An 18,861-nucleotide genomic window follows, 5' to 3' on the forward strand; every position below is an offset into this window, starting at 1 on the left:
CACAGTCTACATATAACGATATCTTGGCTTTATATGGCCCGATTTAATCGAAATAAAGACCCAATAGTGTTTATGGGACATCTAGGAGTGCCAACAAAGAAGATGGTGAAAAAAGGTAATGACTGTTTTCTATTTTATTGTGCGGTTTGTGTAACGCCGAAATGCTAATTATTTTGTTTACGTCCCCTGCTGTGCTTTTCTGTTGTAGTGTATTGGTGCATGCTATCAGATAATAGCTTCTCATGCTGTCGCCGAAAAGCATTTTAAAAATCTGACTTGTTGCCTGGATTCACAACGAGTGTAGCTTTAATTTGATACCCTGCATGTGTATTTTAATGAACTTTTGAGTTTTAACTAATACTATTAGCATTTAGAGTAGCACATTTGCATTTCCAGAGCTCTAGTTGGGACGCAAGCGTCCCAGGTAGAGGTAAGAGGTTAAGTTAAAATAAGTGTTCATTCAGTATTGTTGAAATTGTCATTATTACAAATAGATTTTTAAAAATCGTCCGATTAATCGGCAAAGGCTTTTTTTTGGGCCCTCCAATAATCGGTATCGGCGTTGAAAATCATAATCGGTCGACCTCTAATTTGTAGTGTTGAATGCAGTGAAATGGTGTATTTGTAGTGTTGAATGCAGTGAAATGGTGTATTTGTACTGTTGAATACAGTGAAATGTGGTATTTGCACTGTTGAATACAGTGAAATGTTGTATTTGCACTGTTGAATGCAGTGAAATGTTGTATTTGCACTGTTGAATACAGTGAAATGTGGTATTTGCACTGTTGAATACAGTGAAATGTGGTATTTGCACTGTTGAATGCAGTGAAATGTTGTATTTGTAGTGTTGAATGCAGTGAAATGTTGTATTTGTAGTGTTGAATACAGTGAAATGGTGTATTTGTAGTGTTGAATGCAGTGAAATGTTGTATTTGTAGTGTTGAATACAGTGAAATGTTGTATTTGTAGTGTTGAATGCAGTGAAATGTTGTATTTGTAGTGTTGAAAACAGTGCATTCGGAAAGTATTCAGACTTTTCCCTCATTTTGTTACGTTACAGCCTTATTCTAAAATCGATTAGTTATTTCACCCTCAATCTACAAACAATATCCCATAATGACAAAGCTAAAACAGGTTGACATATTTGCAAATTTATAAAAAATAAAACGGAAATATCACATTTACATAAGTATTCAGACTCTTAGTTTGAACTTTGTTGAAGCACCTTTGGCAGCGATTACAGCCTTGGGTCTTCTTAGGTATGACGCTACAAGCTTGGTACACCTGTATTTGGGGAGTTTCTCCCATTCTTCTCTGCAGATCCTCTCAAGCTCTGTCAGGTTAGATGGGGAGCGTCGCTGAACAGCTATATTCAGGTCTCTCCAGAGATGTTCGATCAGGTTCAAGTCCGGGCTCTGACTGGGCCACTCAAGGACATTCAGAGACTTGTCCCGAAGCCACTCCCGCGTTGCCTTGGCTGTGTGCTTAGGGTCGTTGTCCTGTTGGAAGGTGAACCTTCGCCCCAGTCTCAGGTCCTGAGGCTCTGGAGCAGGTTTTCATCAATGATCTCTCTGTACTTTGCTCCGGTCATCTTACCCTTGATCCTAACTAGTCTCCCAGTCCCTGCAGCTGAAAACATCCCACAGCATGATGCTGCCACCACCATGCTTCACCGTAGGGATGGTGCCAGGTTTCCTCCAGACGTGACACTTGGCATTCAGGCCAAAGAGTTCAATCTTGGTTTCATCAGACCAGAGAATCTTGTTTCTTATGGTCTGAGAGTCTTTAGTGCCATTTGGCAAACTCCAAGGGAGCTCTGCTCTTTGCTCTTACCTCCTGACCAAGGCCCTTCTCACCCGATTTCTCAGTTTGGCTGGCGGACAGTTCTAGGAAGAGTTTTGGTTGTTCCAAACCTATTCCATTTAAGAATGATGGAGGCCACTGTGTTCTTGGGGACCTTCAATGCTGCAGAATGATGGAGGCCACTGTGTTCTTGGGGACCTTCAATGCTTCTGAATTGTTTTGGTACCCTTTGACAGATCTGTGCCTCGACACAATCCTGTCTTGAGCTCTAATTCTTTCAACCTCATGGCTTGGTTTCTGCTCTGACATGCACTGTCAACTGTGGGACCTTTATATAGACAGGTGTGTGCCTTTCCAAATCATCTCCAATCAATTGAATTTACCACAGGTGGACTCCAATCAAGTTGTAGAAACATCTCAAGGATGATCAATGGAAACAGGAGTCTCATAGCAAAGGGTCTGAATACTTACGTAAACAAGGTATCTGTTGTTTGTTTTTAATACATTTGCAAACACTTCTAAAACCTGTTTTCACTTTGTCATTATGGGGTATTGTGATGTCATTATGGGGGTATTGTGATGTCATTATGGGGGTATTGTGATGTCATTATGGGGGTATTGTGATGTCATTATGGGGGTATTGTGATGTCATTATGGGGTATTGTGATGTCATTATGGGGTATTGTGATGTCATTATGGGGGTATTGTGATGTCATTATGGGGGTATTGTGATGTCATTATGGGGGTATTGTGATGTCATTATGGGGTATTGTGATGTCATTATGGGGTATTGTGTGTAGTTGACTGAGGATTTGTTTTTGTTTTTAATCCATTTTAGAATAAGGCTGTAACGTAACAAAATGTGAAAAAGGTCAAGGGGTCTGAATACTTTCTGAATGCACTGTATTTTACAATGTATGAAACCTACTTTATTTTGCAGGGGGGTTTAAATCAACGGGGGCGGCAGGGTAGCCGAGTGGTAAGAGCGTTGGACTAGTAACCGGAAGGTTGTGAGTTCAAACCCCCGAGCTGACAAGGTACAAATCTGTCGTTCTGCCCCTGAACAGGCAGTTAACCCACTGTTCCTAGGCCGTCATTGAAAATAAGAATGTGTTCTTAACTGACTTGCCTGGTTAAATAAAGGTAAAAAAAATAAAAAATAAAACGTGGGAAAAGAGGGGGAATGTGTCAACGTACACAGCACATTATTTACATATACAGTGCAGCCTGTATATCTAGCCAAGCTATCATTGACTAGGTACTGGTACTCCCTGTATATCTAGCCAAGCTATCATTGACTAGGTACTGGTACTCCCTGTATATAGCCAAGCTATCATTGACTAGGTACTGGTACTCCCTGTATATAGCCAAGCTATCATTGACTAGGTACTGGTACTTCCTGTATATAGCCAAGCTATCATTGACTAGGTACTGGTACTCCCTGTATATAGCCAAGCTATCATTGACTAGGTACTGGTACTCCTGTATATAGCCAAGCTATCATTGACTAGGTACTGGTACTCCTGTATATAGCCAAGCTATCATTGACTAGGTACTGGTACTTCCTGTATATAGCCAAGCTATCATTGACTAGGTACTGGTACTCCTGTATATAGCCAAGCTATCATTGACTAGGTACTGGTACTTCCTGTATATAGCCAAGCTGTCATTGACTAGGTACTGGTACTCCCTGTATATAGCCAAGCTATAATTGACTAGGTACTGGTACTCCCTGTATTTAGCCAAGCTATCATTGCTAAATCAACATTAGAGAGAGAAGGTAATGAATGTCTTATTGGGATTATGGCTACTCACTAGCTAGCTAGGGTCATTTGTTAAATCAACATTAGCGTGGGTTAAATCACCGGGGAAGCCAATCCAGAACATAATGCCATATTACAACGTATGTGTTGTGATCAACGTTCCCCCTAAGTGGCGAGTGTGCAGCTCTCTGGTACTGCTGCACAGACAAGCACAAGATTGAACTTCTCACCTTTCTCGTTTTCCCCCTTAGTTAACACTATCAACGTTCCCCTCTATTGTGGGAATTGTGATCAAATCAAAGCCCTATTAGCTATTTTCAATGCAACATACCAAAACAAACTATGAAACAGATTTTGTTGTATGCAGAACGCATCAGTTGGATTCTATTGCATGACAAACCCACACCATTTCAGCATCTAATCACCTCCTCTTAGTCTAATACAGTTGACAACTAAAAGATACCAAAAACTATTTAGTCCAATCAAAGTAAGCTAAATATGATGTGGCTGTCAATTGTACTGATTTTTGCACATCTGTGTGTAGAAGAAAAATACATGTTGACTAACCCTACTTGTAGAGAAACACCGATGCCATCCTCATCTTTCATGTTGTCTAAACGGTCTATGTCATACAGTACCACCTTTCAGTTTTGTTGTCCTAAACTACCTGACTAAAATGCTTGCTCGCATACTACCTCCAGCTACATATTAAACTTCCATCCTCCCAGACCAGGGGCATAATGTATGAATTAATGGTTGGATCTGAATCCCTGTTATCGTCATTGGCCAGTACAGAGAATTAAGTAAAACTGTACAAATCCCTGGCTGTAGCCCAAACACTTATAAGACACACCCTATCCCCTCAGCCCTCAAATGAAGTGGACACTTCTAATGACATATCATGACGTCTGACGAGTATACACTTGCAGGAAGAGAGGAAAGAACGCTGATGGGCTATTATTTTATGTTTTTATCAAGGGAGGCCAAATGCTCACTGGCTTCCCTTGCATTTAATGCTATGGGTGTCTTCAGTGTCATACTCTTTCTGACCAGACAGCATCAGATAGATACACTACACATACTGAGACAGAGGGGCGTTGTTTCGTTCGCTTTCTCCAGTGAGACACATTCAGCCTCTTGCGAATTGATTGGACATTTATGAAACACAAGAGATTCCCGAAATTATTATATATATATGGTTGTTTAAAATATATATATATTATTTGGGGAAACGTGGCTTTCCCTTGGCAACCACTGTAAATCATCAGCAGCGTAAACTACACATTCAACTTGAAATCAAACACTGAGCAAAATGTAATTGAATTACTAGATGACTAGCGTTAGCTTGTTCAATAACGTTCAAGTACAGACCAACAAACGTTAGCGCGCTACCTCAGGTAATCTGCTAGCTAAATTAGCTAGCTCAAATGTGGGGTCGGGATTGTATTGAATCTTATTTTATCATTGAAGTTGTATTATATATATTTCTAGACAGATGTTAACATGTACAAGGTATGTTTTTAATTTTCATAATTGAATAGCCGGTAAACTTACTGCGTTTATCTGGAGATGTGCTGCGAAGTGGAAGAAGCCGTAAATGACAAGCCGGTATTCTGCCAGCAGCACAAACGATGACTTCCGGTTGGTATGGTAATGAGGAAATGTTAAAAATAAAAGCCCGTATTTCAAAACATTGCAACGTGTATAACTCATTCAAAGAATATACAGGCCACCAAGTCCTCCCCTACAGTGATTTGGATTGCCTATGGCACCATAATGCATTGAGTGCAGCTATAAGTGCTGCTTATGGTTGTGTACTAAAAACCGTCCCCTCTAAAAATACACATAAGAGAAATCTTACTGATTATCTCCCACCCCACTTTAGCTGAGACAGTAGAACACTTCTCTACAGCCCACCATTCTCAACATAACTGTGTCAACATTTTCATTATTGGTAAAAAAAAAAGTTACAACTAACACAATGAAAGCTAACTGGTGAAAAGACAAGGATGCCCACTGACCTTGGCTAACACAATGAAAGCTAACTGGTGAAAAGACAAGGATGCCCACTGGCCTTGGCTAACACAATGAAAGCTAACTGGTGAAAAGACAAGGATGCCCACTGGCCTTGGCTAACACAATGAAAGCTAACTGGTGAAAAGACAAGGATGCCCACTGGCCTTGGCTAACACACTGAAAGCTAACTGGTGAAAAGACAAGGATGCCCACTGGCCTTGGCTAACACAATGAAAGCTAACTGGTGAAAACACAAGGATGCCCACTGGCCTTGGCTAACACAATGAAAGCTAACTGGTGAAAAGACAAGGATGCCCACTGGCCTTGGCTAACACACTGAAAGCTAACTGGTGAAAAGACAAGGATGCCCACTGGCCTTGGCTAACACAATGAAAGCTAACTGGTGAAAACACAAGGATGCCCACTGGCCTTGGCTAACACAATGAAAGCTAACTGGTGAAAAGACAAGGATGCCCACTGGCCTTGGCTAACACACTGAAAGCTAACTGGTGAAAAGACAAGGATGCCCACTGGCCTTGGCTAACACAATGAAAGCTAACTGGTGAAAAGACAAGGATGCCCACTGGCCTTGGCTAACACAATGAAAGCTAACTGGTGAAAAGACAAGGATGCCCACTGGCCTTGGCTAACACAATGAAAGCTAACTGGTGAAAAGACAAGGATGCCCACTGGCCTTGGCTAACACAATGAAAGCTAACTGGTGAAAACACAAGGATGGCTGGAGCTTTCTCTCACTGATCTCTGGGCTTGAGATCACCCAGCATGCTCTGCTCCACTTCACCGGTGGGCGGAGCTACAGCTCGGATATATTGAACCTACATTACTGATATGATTAACTACACATACTAAACACCTTTTTTTTACAGGCACGTTCATTTTGAAGTTCAAGTAGACGGTTATCAATAGTTAGTTGCTTTGTTATTGTTGTTAGGAATTCAAAAAGTGTCCAGGCCGACATTTCATAAAAATAAATCATCATCATGGTCCTGTTTTGTTCTAAATTCATGAGGAATCATATGAATTACATTGCATCTTTCAGTCTTACCAGACTTTCAGTATGCTTATGGTTCCCACCATAGTGCAGCACAGCCCCACTTCAAAACTACACATATTTGGTTAGTAGAGACCCTACTGAGTATTTCCCAGACCAATTTAGCTGAAGCAGGTAGAAAGATTCTCTCTCTAGAAGCCAATTTTATTTTTATTTTACCTTTAACTTTACCTTTATTTAACCTTGTCAGCTCTGGGATATGAACTTGCAACCTTTCGGTTGCAAGCCCCTACACTCTAACCACTAGGCTACCCTGCCGCCTCTACACTCTAACCACTAGGCTACCCTGCCGCCTCTACACTCTAACCACTAGGCTACCTGCCGGCCCTACACTCTAACCACTAGGCTACCTGCCGCCCCTACACCCCAACCACCAGGCTACCCACCTCCCCTACACTCTAACCACTAGGCTACCTGCCGCCCCTACACTCTAACCACTAGGCTACCTACCTCCTCTACACTCTAACCACTAGGCTACCTGCCGACTCTACACTCTAACCACTAGGCTACCTGCCGCCCCTACACTCTAACCACTAGGCTACCTGCCGGCCCTACACTCTAACCACTCAGGCTACCTGCCGCCCTACACTCTAACCACTAGGCTACCTACCTCCCCTACACTCTAACCACTAGGCTACCTCCTCCCCTACACTCTAACCACCAGGCTACCTGCTGCCCCTATAATAAGTATCCCTTATACTGCGTCTGCGGTGCAGTGAAAGGAGTGGGTGGAGTAAAGGCTCACCAGTACTCTGTCAGCACAAGAGACCCATTTAAGTTTTGCAGACTGTATTGAGTAATTCTAATAACATATATTTGTATTTTATTAACAGTGTATTTCTTTAAATATAGCCCACCCAATAGCTTTCAACATATGAGTATTTATGTAAACTTAACTCTGGGTTAAATAATACAATAATAAAATACATAAAATTTCCCATTGTCTTTTTAAGAGGTGGTTGCAATGTTGTGATTAAACGTTGTACTGCACTGGAGTGAAAAAAAATATCGATATTCTCAAATGTAGCTTGTCTTTTCCACAGGGACTCTTATTTCGAAGAGGAATAAAAAAAAACATCCGCTATTGTGCTGTCAGCATTAATATCCTGCTGCTAGGAGAACGGTTATATACGGTGTGCTTACTTTCAGCCGGTCACCCTGCCACAATTCGATTGGTTCAAACAATGTCTTCTTCGGGTTTGTTGGCGAACTACACGCTAAATGTATATTCTCGCCACCAACTGGACGGGGGTGAAAAAAAATAAACACTAAAGAAAAGTGAATTATACTACTGGTGTGAGAAAATGAACATTAATCTACACAAAATAATTTAATCAAATATATTGCCACTCCTTTAGTCATTCTAAACTTCAAATCCCTTGTTCAGGCTCTGGGGCCTGTGAGGGTGTGACTGCACGAGTCAGTAATGCATGTAGTCTTTTAATCCCAGAAACAGCTCAGCTGACTTTTTTCCTCCAATTTGCGCATTGCTTTTAAAGCAATAAAGTCCACATTCTTCACTTGAAGCCTGTCTGGATCCTGCTGGTGACACGCAGGCCTTGGTGCATATTGCTCTTTAGCTCCTCCAAGTGCTTGACTTGGACTGAAAGAGTTCCCGTACTCATTTTCAGTGCCGGCAGCTTGATATGTAGGTGCAGGACCTACATCTATTCTATAACAGGAACAGCAGCTACATCTATTCTATAACAGGAACAGCAGCTACATCTATTCTATAACAGGAACAGCAGCTACATCTATTCTATAACAGGAATAGCAGCTCAAGCAATCGAACATTTGATGTGCCGGTACTCAGCTCCGATGAACTCCTGCCCAAGTCAAGCACCGTCTTCCGCTATACCACTGCCCTGATTTTGGCATTCCAAGGATCTCCCCTCATGTTCTCCTCCACAGTTACTACACTTTATTCCTTTGTAATTCTCTTCTGCTATACAATCAACATCAAAGTGATCTTCCCCAGACATCCTACAGCTCAGCTCCTGTCTGCCAACACTGTCTACATGAGAAAACATTGACTGCAATGGCCTGGATACAAAAGCTCTGACAGGGTAGTACACATCCCAGCTGAACCACGAACCAAATAATGTCACATGCTTCGCTGATTTTTAATCACAACAAAAACCCTGACCTTTTCTCATTTGGGGAAAAGTCCATCCTCCCTCTCTCCTCCGTGACCCGGAAACCGATGAGTGGTCGAGGAGAGTCTGGCCTTCTCTCAATTGCATACCCCTCGCGTCCTCTTTCCTCATCCTCAAAACCCATTGGATGAGAAAATCAGAGGTCCCGCAGGAGGCGAGAGGACACGAGGAGTTGAGAAAAGACCCCACTGTCTGCATCAAGAGAATCTTTAAATTCTCCCGATTAGATCTTAAACTATAATACATTTTAACCAGGTTTCTATTCCCAATATTTCACAATCAACCTTAGTTACCATTTTATCAGATCTTAATTAATTAAGCCTATAACAAACAAACAAACTCAAATCAATTGATTTTTATTTTACAACATAGAAAATATAGATGAATTCATTTGACCTCTTTCCTATAGATTCCTATGTTCCAATTCCTATATGGAATGGTCAGTAGTAACAGACCGTTGTGCATGCCACCCTCCACAAGGAGTATCCAGGATACAGCAGAGGGTCCATAGACAGGTCTGTCCTATTTGACTCTAGGTCCAGTCCCACAACGGACCCTATGCCCTAGTACAGATGTGAGATGATTGGTCAGATGCAATCGATATGGAAATGGATCCAACTTCCACTTTGATAGGCTCGGTAGAAGTTTCACCGTATCGCTTATACCAATCAAATTCTCTCAAATCTCCACAAGTACATATGGCATATGGTCCATTTGGGACTGGGCCTAGAAGAGAGAAGGCACCAGTGAAGTGAAGTCTCATGGGCTGTGTTTACACAGGCAGCCCAAATCTGATCAGCTCCGAAAAATTTCTGATGTGAAAATATATGATTGGTCAAAAGACCAATTAGTGGCAAAATACCTGATCTGATTGGTCAAAAGACCAATTAGTGGCAAAAAAGATTAGAATTGGGCTGCCTGTGTAAACGCAGCCTTAGTCAGCAGGAGGTCAGAGTGGAAGAGATAGAGCGTCCAGCAGTCTGAAGCTTGGGTGTATTCACTAGGAACCAAACGGAACAAACCTACCTACATTAATCTAATAGTAACTCTTATTTTCAAATGAGAAACGTTTTCCTACAGTCGACACTAATGAATACACCCCAGATCTGTCAGAGAGAGCCTTCATGCTCCCATATCGTCGACAACAGCACAGCACTCAATCACTTGTCTTTGTCTTCCTGCGGTCCAGTCTTGTCCTCTAGACCACTCTGGGCTCTCAGGGCCTGGCTGCTGGCTGAGATGAAGCTGATCCAGTGCTGTAGATCCTCAGGGTAGTCGGGACACTCCACCTGAACACACAGAGAGAAGAGGACTGAGTCGGGAAGAGAGGACTGAGTCGGGACACTCCACCTGAACACAGAGGAGAGAGGACTGAGTCGGGACACTCCACCTGAACACACAGAGAGAAGGGGACACTCCACCTGAACACACAGAGAGGAGAGGACTGAGTCGGGACACTCCACCTGAACACACAGAGAGAAGAGGACTGAGTCGGGACACTCCACCTGAACACACAGAGAGGAGAGGACTGAGTCGGGACACTCCACCTGAACACACAGAGAGAAGGGGACACTCCACCTGAACACACAGAGAGGAGAGGACTGAGTCAGGACACTCCACCTGAACACACAGAGAGAAGAGGACTGAGTCGGGACACTCCACCTGAACACACAGAGAGAAGAGGACTGAGTCGGGACACTCCACCTGAACACACAGAGAGAAGAGGACTGAGTCGGGACACTCCACCTGAACACACAGAGAGAAGAGGACTGAGTCGGGACACTCCACCTGAACACACAGAGAGAAGAGGACTGAGTCGGGACACTCCACCTGAACACACAGTGAGAAGAGGACTGAGTGAGAGAAAGAGGACTGAGTGAGAGAAAGAGGACTGAGTGAGAGAAAGAGGACTGAGTGAGAGAAAGAGGACTGAGTGAGAGAAAGAGGACTGAGTGAGAGAAAGAGGACTGAGTGAGAGAAAGAGGACTGAGTGAGAGAAGAGGACTGAGCGATATTCCATGTATTTTAGTGTCAAAATACACTAGGAAGTGGAAATAGGAACATTTTGGTCATAAAGTCTGGTCTCGTCCAAAGTGGAGATTTGCCAGACAGATGAAGGGTAGACTATGTATAAGTGTAACCCTGGGTTGAGTATATTTCATTCATGCCCACATGCTCAAAGCTGTACCCAAGTTATCATCCATTTGGAGCTGAAGGCAACCCGATCATAATGGCCAACACCTGGGAATGGAACACACACTGACACTGACTGTGGTATGCACACTGACTGTGGTATGCACACTGACACTGACTGTGGTATGCACACTGACTGTGGTGCACACTGACTTGGTTTGGTTTTTGGATATATCCATCAGTAAATTACACAATGTACATGTATGTACATGACAATATGTTCAAATTCAATGACTTAAAAACCTGATACTATGAATTGTAGAAATTCATATACAAATATTGAAAGCATTTAATGAGAAAAGGTGTGCAACATGAAAATATTGTCCCATTTACATTGTGGAATATATTGACGTTCCTAACTAGCCCCAGAGAGGCTATCCAAAGTCAAACCGGCTGAAGAAAAAAGTTGGCTAGATAGTCTAGGCTACTTCCTGGTTAGACGGTTTAAAGTTACAGGCTACTTCCTGGTTAGACGGTTTAAAGTTACAGGCTACTTCCTGGTTGGTTAGACTTCCGGTTTAAAGTTACAGGCTACTTCCTGGTTAGACGGTTTAAAGTTACAGGCTACTTCCTGGTTAGGACTGGTTTAAAGTTACAGGCTACTTCCTGGTTAGACGGTTTAAAGTTACAGGCTACTTCCTGGTTAGACGGTTTAAAGTTACAGGCTACTTCCTGGTTAGACGGTTTAAAGTTTTTAGTTACAGGCTACTTCCTGGTTAGACGGTTTAAAGTTATCTAGAAGGCTGAGTGCCTGTAACTGTAGTGTTTTGGCAGATGTCCCAACTCTTCCCACGTACAAACATACACACACAGGAGAGAGCCACGCCTCCAAGCCCTCATTTCCTTATGAGGACTAAAACTTATAGCAGCCCTCCTTTACAATTCTCAACTTCTACATCCGTCGCTCGTCCTCCCATCCAGTCATTCATCTTCCTCCCATCCAGTCATTCATCTTCCTCCCATCCAGTCATTCATCTCCCCCACACCCCTCCTTCCCTTCCACCTCCTCTTACTTTTCTCTTGCAGAGGAACTGTAGGATCTTGTCAGGACTGCTGCGCATGACGTTCTGTTTACACAACATGACAGCTGCCACCAGACCGTCCCTGGAAGAGGAAACAATGATAGACTGATTAATATGGGATGTAACACATGAAGCCAAAACAGGTTGTAAACAACACAGTTGTCCCCGCGCCATACACAGTTGTCCCCGCGCCATACACAGTTGTCCCCGCGCCATACACAGTTGTCCCCGCGCCATACACAGTTGTCCCCGCGCCATACACAGTTGTCCCCGCGCCATACACAGTTGTCCCCGCGCCATACACAGTTGTCCCCGCGCCATACACAGTTGTCCCCGCGCCATACACAGTTGTCCCCGCGCCATACACAGCTGTCCCCGCGCCATACACAGTTGTCCCCGCGCCATACACAGTTGTCCCCGCGCCATACACAGTTGTCCCCGCGCCATACACAGTTGTCCCCGCGCCATACACAGTTGTCCCCGCGCCATACACAGTTGTCCCCACGCCATACACAGTTGTCCCCACGCCATACACAGTTGTCCCCGTGCCATACACAGTTGTCCCCGTACCATACACAGTTGTCCCCGTACCATACACAGTTGTCCCCGTACCATACACAGTTGTCCCCCGTGCCATACACAGTTGTCCCCGTGCCATACACAGTTGTCCCCGTGCCATACACAGTTGTCCCCGCGCCATACACAGTTGTCCCCGTGCCATACACAGCTGTCCCCGCGCCATACACAGTTGTCCCCGTGCCATACACAGTTCCATTGAAGTCCATAAGGCATTATACTAGCAGACACACACCTGCAGGAGACGAAACGCTGCTCTAGGTAAAAGGCCTTCTCGTCCCAGACCACGATTCTGGTGCGCAGCTCAAATGCTTCCCCCAGGCACAGGGCCCGGCGCAGGCGGATAGTAGTGGCCCCCACCACCATGGTGGCCCTCAGGGCTCTGCAGGCTTTAAACACCCCGTTACGACTGTACAGGGAGAACCTGAGAGAGGACAACATTTCCACATCATCATCATACACCCTGTGTGGGTACAGGACGTTACACACACACACAATTGTCTTGGGGTTAGGAGCTACTGGGGTAAAGGAATCCTCTAGGGCAGGGGTCCCCAAACTTTTTCCTGTGAGGGCCACAACTTTTCCCTTCTCTGATGGGGGGCCGGTGTCAGTTTGTAACAGAAAAAGTGTGACGATCGTAGGGGAGCTTAAAAAATTTATTGTTTTCCAGAAAGCCACACATAACCAAATAACCCTTTCCAGGTTCTTCACAGAAAAAAAGTCAGGAAACAAATAATAACACTATTAATGAAATAAATAATAACTAAATAACTCTCTCTGGGTTCTTCATAGAAAAAAAAGCCATGGAACATTAACTTTCTGTCGTGCCATGCACAATCTTAACAGATAAAAGTTCAGCTCAGTTGTCAGAGCAGAATCTCTCTGACACATATGAGCAGTCTCTTAAAGTTCTTGTGTTCCTTCCTTATAATCCTTTTGTAGGTTCCAGTAGGCTTGTAGACACCGCTGTTTGCAGCTCTCTCTCATCAACTTCCCTGTGAAAACCACAAAAGAAGCAGGTTGAGAAACTGAACTAAGTGATACAGCACCTACACAGCACAATACATTTCACTACCAGTATGGTTGTAAAGATGGATTTTATCCCAGTAGATTTTATTATGATTATATTTGTTTATGCTCAGAATGACTCATTCAAGTCAGAAAAGTGAGCTTACCTATGTATGTTCATCAGTGTGAACTGTGGGCCTGCATCTGGCTGGTGAGAAGTTGAATATCAGGTTCCATTCTAGTTACAGCCAGTCTCAAGCACTGATGCAAATGTTCATCTGTCAATCTTGATCTCATCGGGTTTTCAGCAGTTTCATGCGAGAAAGGTTTTCGCAGATATACGTGCTGCCAAAAACTGTGGACATTTTCATTGCGTGTTTTTTGATGTTTGGATATGTGTCGTTTGGGAGGGCGGCATAGAAGTCAATGAGACTGTTGGGCTTGAATGCGTCTTTCAGAACATCACAGTTCTGTAACTCAGCCAACTCAAACTGATATGAAGGCTGGGCTTCATCAATGTCGGCAACAAAGGGGTTCTGAAAAAGACGGATTTCTTTTGCATGAACATGTAGTTCACTGAATCGCACACCGAACTCCGCCTTCAGCATTTCCAGTGCTTCCACGCACTTTTCAGCTGGGAACGGGACCGCTGGGTTCTCTGTCGACAGGTTTTGGGTAGCAGGAAGATGGACGAAGTTGCGCTTTTCACTTGTTCCAAAAGCAGCGCTAATTTCACCTCAAATGCTTTTATGTGTGAATACATGTCGCAAATGAGTTTCCCTCGCCTTGTAGCTGCAAGTTAAGGCTGTTAAGTATTTCTGTCACGTCTGTTAAAAATGCGAGGTGCCATTTCCATTCTGGGTCGATCAGCTCTGGGACCGTTTTGTCTTTTAAATGAAGAAATGCGTTAATTTCGGGTAGCAGCTCGTAAAAACGCCTCAAAACTCTGCCCGGCTCAGCCATCGGACCTCTGTGTAGTACAGCACATCTCCGTGCGTAGACTCCAGTTCAGACAGGAATTCTTGGAACTGCCTGTGTTTAAGTCCCTTTGCTCTGATGAAGTTTATGCACGACACCACAACCTTCATTACAGAATCCCACTTCAACACTTTGCAGCACAGTGCTTGCTGGTGAATTAGGCAGTGGACTCGTAGCGGGCGGTGAGACCCCTTTTTCCAACTCCCGGTTCATGCGTCCTATTAGACCGCGAGTTTCGCCCACCATGCTAGGAGCCCCGTCAGTCGTGATGCTAGCTAGCTTTGACCAGTCCAGGTCCAACTTCTCCATGGTTTGGCACACTTTGTCAAAAATATCCTCTCCCGTTGTAGTCCCTTTGAGACTTTGGAGGGCTGCCAGCTCCTCGCATATCTCAAAGTTTGCTCTAACTCCACGAATAAAAATGAGCAGTTGCGCTGTGTCTTGCACGTCCGTGCTCTCATCCAGTGCTAATGAAAAAAAGTCAAATTCTTTTGTCTTCTGCTGCAGCTGGGCATATACATTACTCCCGATTTCTTCAACGCGTCTGGTGATTGTACTCGCCCGACAGACTTACGGCATTAAATGCATCTTTCTTCTCGACACACCTCCTCCGCGACAGCATCCATACATTTCTTAACAAACTCTCCGTCAGTGAAAGGCTTACCGCTTCTTGCTATCAGTTTAGCAACCCGAAAGCTGGCCCGAACGGATGCCTGGTTCAGCTGAGCTTGGCGTACAAATGTATTCTGCTGAGACAGTAGTCCACTTTTTAGCTTTGAGAGTTTGTCTGCTCGTATTTGGCCTTGCAAGCTATCGTACTTGTCTTTGTGACGGGATTCATAGTGTCGGCGAAGATTGTATTCTTTGAATACCGCCACCGTCTCTTGACAGATGAGACAAACAGCCTTTTCTTTGCATTGAACAAAAAAATTGTTTGTCCACTGCAGGTTAAATACCCTGCATTCTGAATCAATTTTTCTCTTACCTAACCTTTTCGCCATTATTCCGTTCTCTCTTTGACAGGGCCGGGCCTAGGATTTTTTTTCTGGAGGCCAAATAGGAAAAAAATTTGATAGCGTCTCTGGTATTGTTCAGAGGGCCGGGCCAAATGTGCTGATGGGCCGTATCCGGCCCGCGGGCCGTAGTTTGGTGACCACTGCTCTAGGGGTTAGGAGCTACTGAGGTAAAGGAATCCTCTAGGGGTTAGGAGCTACTGAGGTAAAGGAATCCTCTAGGGGTTAGGAGCTACTGAGGTAAAGGAATCCTCTAGGGGTTAGGAGCTACTGGGGTAAAGGAATCCTCTAGGGGTTAGGAGCTACTGAGGTAAAGGAATCCTCTAGGGGTTAGGAGCTACTGAGGTAAAGGAATCCTCTAGGGGTTAGGAGCTACTGGGGTAAAGGAATCCTCTAGGGGTTAGGAGCTACTGAGGTAAAGGAATCCTCTAGGGGTTAGGAGCTACTGAGGTAAAGGAATCCTCTAGGGTTAGAGCTACTGGGGTAAAGGAATCCTCTAGGGGTTAGGAGCTACTGAGGTAAAGGAATCCTCTAGGGGTTAGGAGCTACTGAGGGGAATCCTCTAGGGGTTAGGAGCTACTGGGTAAAGGAATCCTCTAGGGGTTAGGAGCTACTGAGGTAAAGGAATCCTCTAGGGTTAGGAGCTACTGAGGTAAAGGAATCCTCTAGGGGTTCTAGGGTTAGGGGTTAGGAGCTACTGAGGTAAAGGAATCCTCTAGGGGTTAGGAGCTACTGAGGTAAAGGAATCCTCTAGGGGTTAGGAGCTACTGGGGTAAAGGAATCCTCTAGGGGTTAGGAGCTAAAGGAACTAGGGGTTAGGAGTGAGGTAAAGGAATCCTCTAGGGGTTAGGAGCTACTGAGGTAAAGGAATCCTCTAGGGTTAGGAGCTACTGAGGTAAAGGAATCCTCTAGGGTTAGGAGCTACTGGGGTAAAGGAATCCTCTAGGGGTTAGGAGCTACTGAACCTAGGGTTAGGAACTGAGGGAATCCTCTAGGGGTTAGGAGCTACTGAGGTAAAGGAATCCTCTAGGGGTTAGGAGCTACTGGGGTAAAGGAATCCTCTAGGGGTTGGGAGCTACTGGGGTAAAGCCTACTGAGAGCTAAAGGAATCCTCTAGGGTTAGGAGCTACTGAGGTAAAGGAATCCTCTAGGGTTAGGAGCTCTGAGGTAAAGGGGTTAGGAGCTACTGAGGTAAAGGAATCCTCTAGGGGGGGTTGAGGTAAAGAATCCTCTAGGGGTTAGGAGCTACTGGGGTAAAGGAATCCTCTAGGGGTTAGGAGCTACTGAGGGGTTAGGAACTGAGGTAAAGGAATCCTCTAGGGGTTAGGAGCTGGGGTAAAGGAATCCTCTAGGGGTTAGAGACTGGGGTAAAGGAATCCTCTAGGGGTTAGGAGCTACTGGGGTAAAGGAAAGGAAGGGGTTCTACTGGGTAAAGGAATCTAGGGTTAGGAGCTACTGAGGTAAAGGAATCCTCTAGGGGTTAGGAGCTAAAGGACTAGGGGGGGTTACTGGGGTAAAGGAATCCTCTAGGGGTTAGGAGCTACTGAGGTAAAGGAATCTCTAGGGGTTAGGAGCTACTGAGGTAAAGGAATCCTAGGGGTTAGGAGCTACTGAGGTAAAGGAATCCTCTAGGGGTTAGGAGCTACTGGGGTAAAGGAATCCTCTAGGGGTTAGGAGCTACTGAGGTAAAGGAATCTCCTACTGAGGGGAATCCTCTAGGGGTTAGGAGCTAAAGGAACTGGGGTTAGGAACTGAGGTAAAGGAATCCTCTAGGGGTTAGGAGCTACTGAGGTAAAGGAATCCTCTAGGGGTTAGGAGCTACTGGGGTAAAGGAACCTCTAGGGGTTAGGAGCTACTGGGGTAAAGGAATCCTCTAGGGGTTAGGAGCTACTGAGGTAAAGGAATCCTCTAGGGGTTAGGAGCTACTGAGGTAAAGGAATCCTCTAGGGTTAGGAGCTACTGGGGTAAAGGAATAGGGGTTGTGGGGTAAAACTAGGGGTTAACAGAGAAAGGGGTTAGGAGCCTGAGGTAAAGGAACCCTAGGGGTTAGGATCTAGGAACCTAGGGTTAGGAGCTGAGGTAAAGGAATCCTCTAGGGGTTAGGACTGGGGTAAAGGAATCCTCTAGGGGTTAGGAGACGTAAAGGAATCCTCGGGCATTGTTCATGTGTCCCAGGTAGGACACGTAAAGCAGGTTAGGAGCTACTGAGGTAAAAGGAATCCCTAGGGGTTAGGACTACTGAGGTAAATAACTAGGGTTCTGTTCCCCAGGTAAAGGAATCCTCTAGGGTTAGGAGCTACTGAGGTAAAGGAATCCTAGGGTTAGAGCTTCTGGAGGAGCCTGAGGTAAAGGCCCTGACCACCTAGGGTTAGGAGCTACTGGGGTGGGAATCCTCTAGGGGTTAGGAGCTACTGAGGTGAAGGAACCCAGAAGGAGTACCACACTCAGACTGGAGAACAGCAGCAGCTGGGGTAAAAACACCTAACACCCACAGAGTAACATCTCCCTGGAGAAGGGGGTGAGGTAGTGTTACACGATTTGGCCTGACCACCGTGACGCAGCAATACAGGCACACATCCAGACTACAGCAGCAGCACAGTAACATCTCCCTGGAGAAGGGGGGAGAGGTAGTGTTACACGACAGCAATACAGACAGCAATACAGACAGCAATACAGACAGCAATACAGGCAGCAATACAGACAGCAATACAGACAGCAATACAGACAGCAATACAGGCAGCAATACAGACAGCAATACAGGCAGCAATACAGACAGCAATACAGGCAGCAATACAGACAGCAATACAGGCAGGCAGGCAGGCAGGCAGGCAGGCAGGCAGGCAGGCAGGCAGGCAGACGAATAGTTTCAGCAAGGTCATCAGGGTGTAGACAACTACACAGACAGGCCTGGCTGACAGACAGACAACTACACAGACAGGCCTGGCTGCCTCCATTACAAGGGCACATCAGCTATGTGGGGATTTGAAATAAATAAGAACAGGTTCAGCTTGAAAGGTGTAGAAGCCTGGTAAGGTGTGAATGATTCATGGACAGGGTTAGCTGGAACAGTATGTACATCTATCGCCCCACAAGTTGTCCGGGATACTGTACATGAGCCGATACAGCTTCAGCTAATCACTAAAATATCACAGTTTAGCCTCTTACTGACAGCAAATACATTCAGCAAACAATTTCTCCTACTTTAGATTAGCTCTCAAGAACCCAAGTGGGGTTCCAGCCGGCCCACCTCGAGTTCCCAGC

General features: G+C 45.0%; 2 protein-coding genes across 2 annotated transcripts in view; both read right to left on the reverse strand.

Moving 5' to 3' along the window:
* The window catches only part of LOC135570093 (protein THEM6-like), a 28,050-nt gene extending 22,854 nt beyond the window's left edge, over positions 1-5,196 (reverse strand). The window contains exon 1 of the mRNA XM_065016161.1: positions 5,121-5,196. The gene's annotated coding sequence lies outside the window, so the exon portion shown is untranslated. The remainder of the gene's footprint in view (positions 1-5,120) is intronic.
* A 3,954-nt stretch (positions 5,197-9,150) lies between these two features.
* Positions 9,151-13,536, reverse strand: LOC115127239 (protein THEM6). The gene is made up of 3 exons (XM_065016160.1): positions 12,837-13,536; positions 12,017-12,107; positions 9,151-10,099 (listed from the first exon to the last, which is right to left on the reverse strand). Exons 1-3 carry the CDS (start codon positions 13,040-13,042, stop codon positions 9,971-9,973), a joined length of 426 nt encoding a protein of 141 aa, XP_064872232.1. The 5' UTR covers positions 13,043-13,536; the 3' UTR covers positions 9,151-9,970.
* Between the last annotated feature and the right edge of the window lie 5,325 nt (positions 13,537-18,861).

This window comes from Oncorhynchus nerka, unplaced genomic scaffold (genome assembly GCF_034236695.1).
Source record: "Oncorhynchus nerka isolate Pitt River unplaced genomic scaffold, Oner_Uvic_2.0 unplaced_scaffold_1113, whole genome shotgun sequence".
In the NCBI taxonomy this organism is placed as follows: domain Eukaryota; kingdom Metazoa; phylum Chordata; class Actinopteri; order Salmoniformes; family Salmonidae; genus Oncorhynchus; species Oncorhynchus nerka.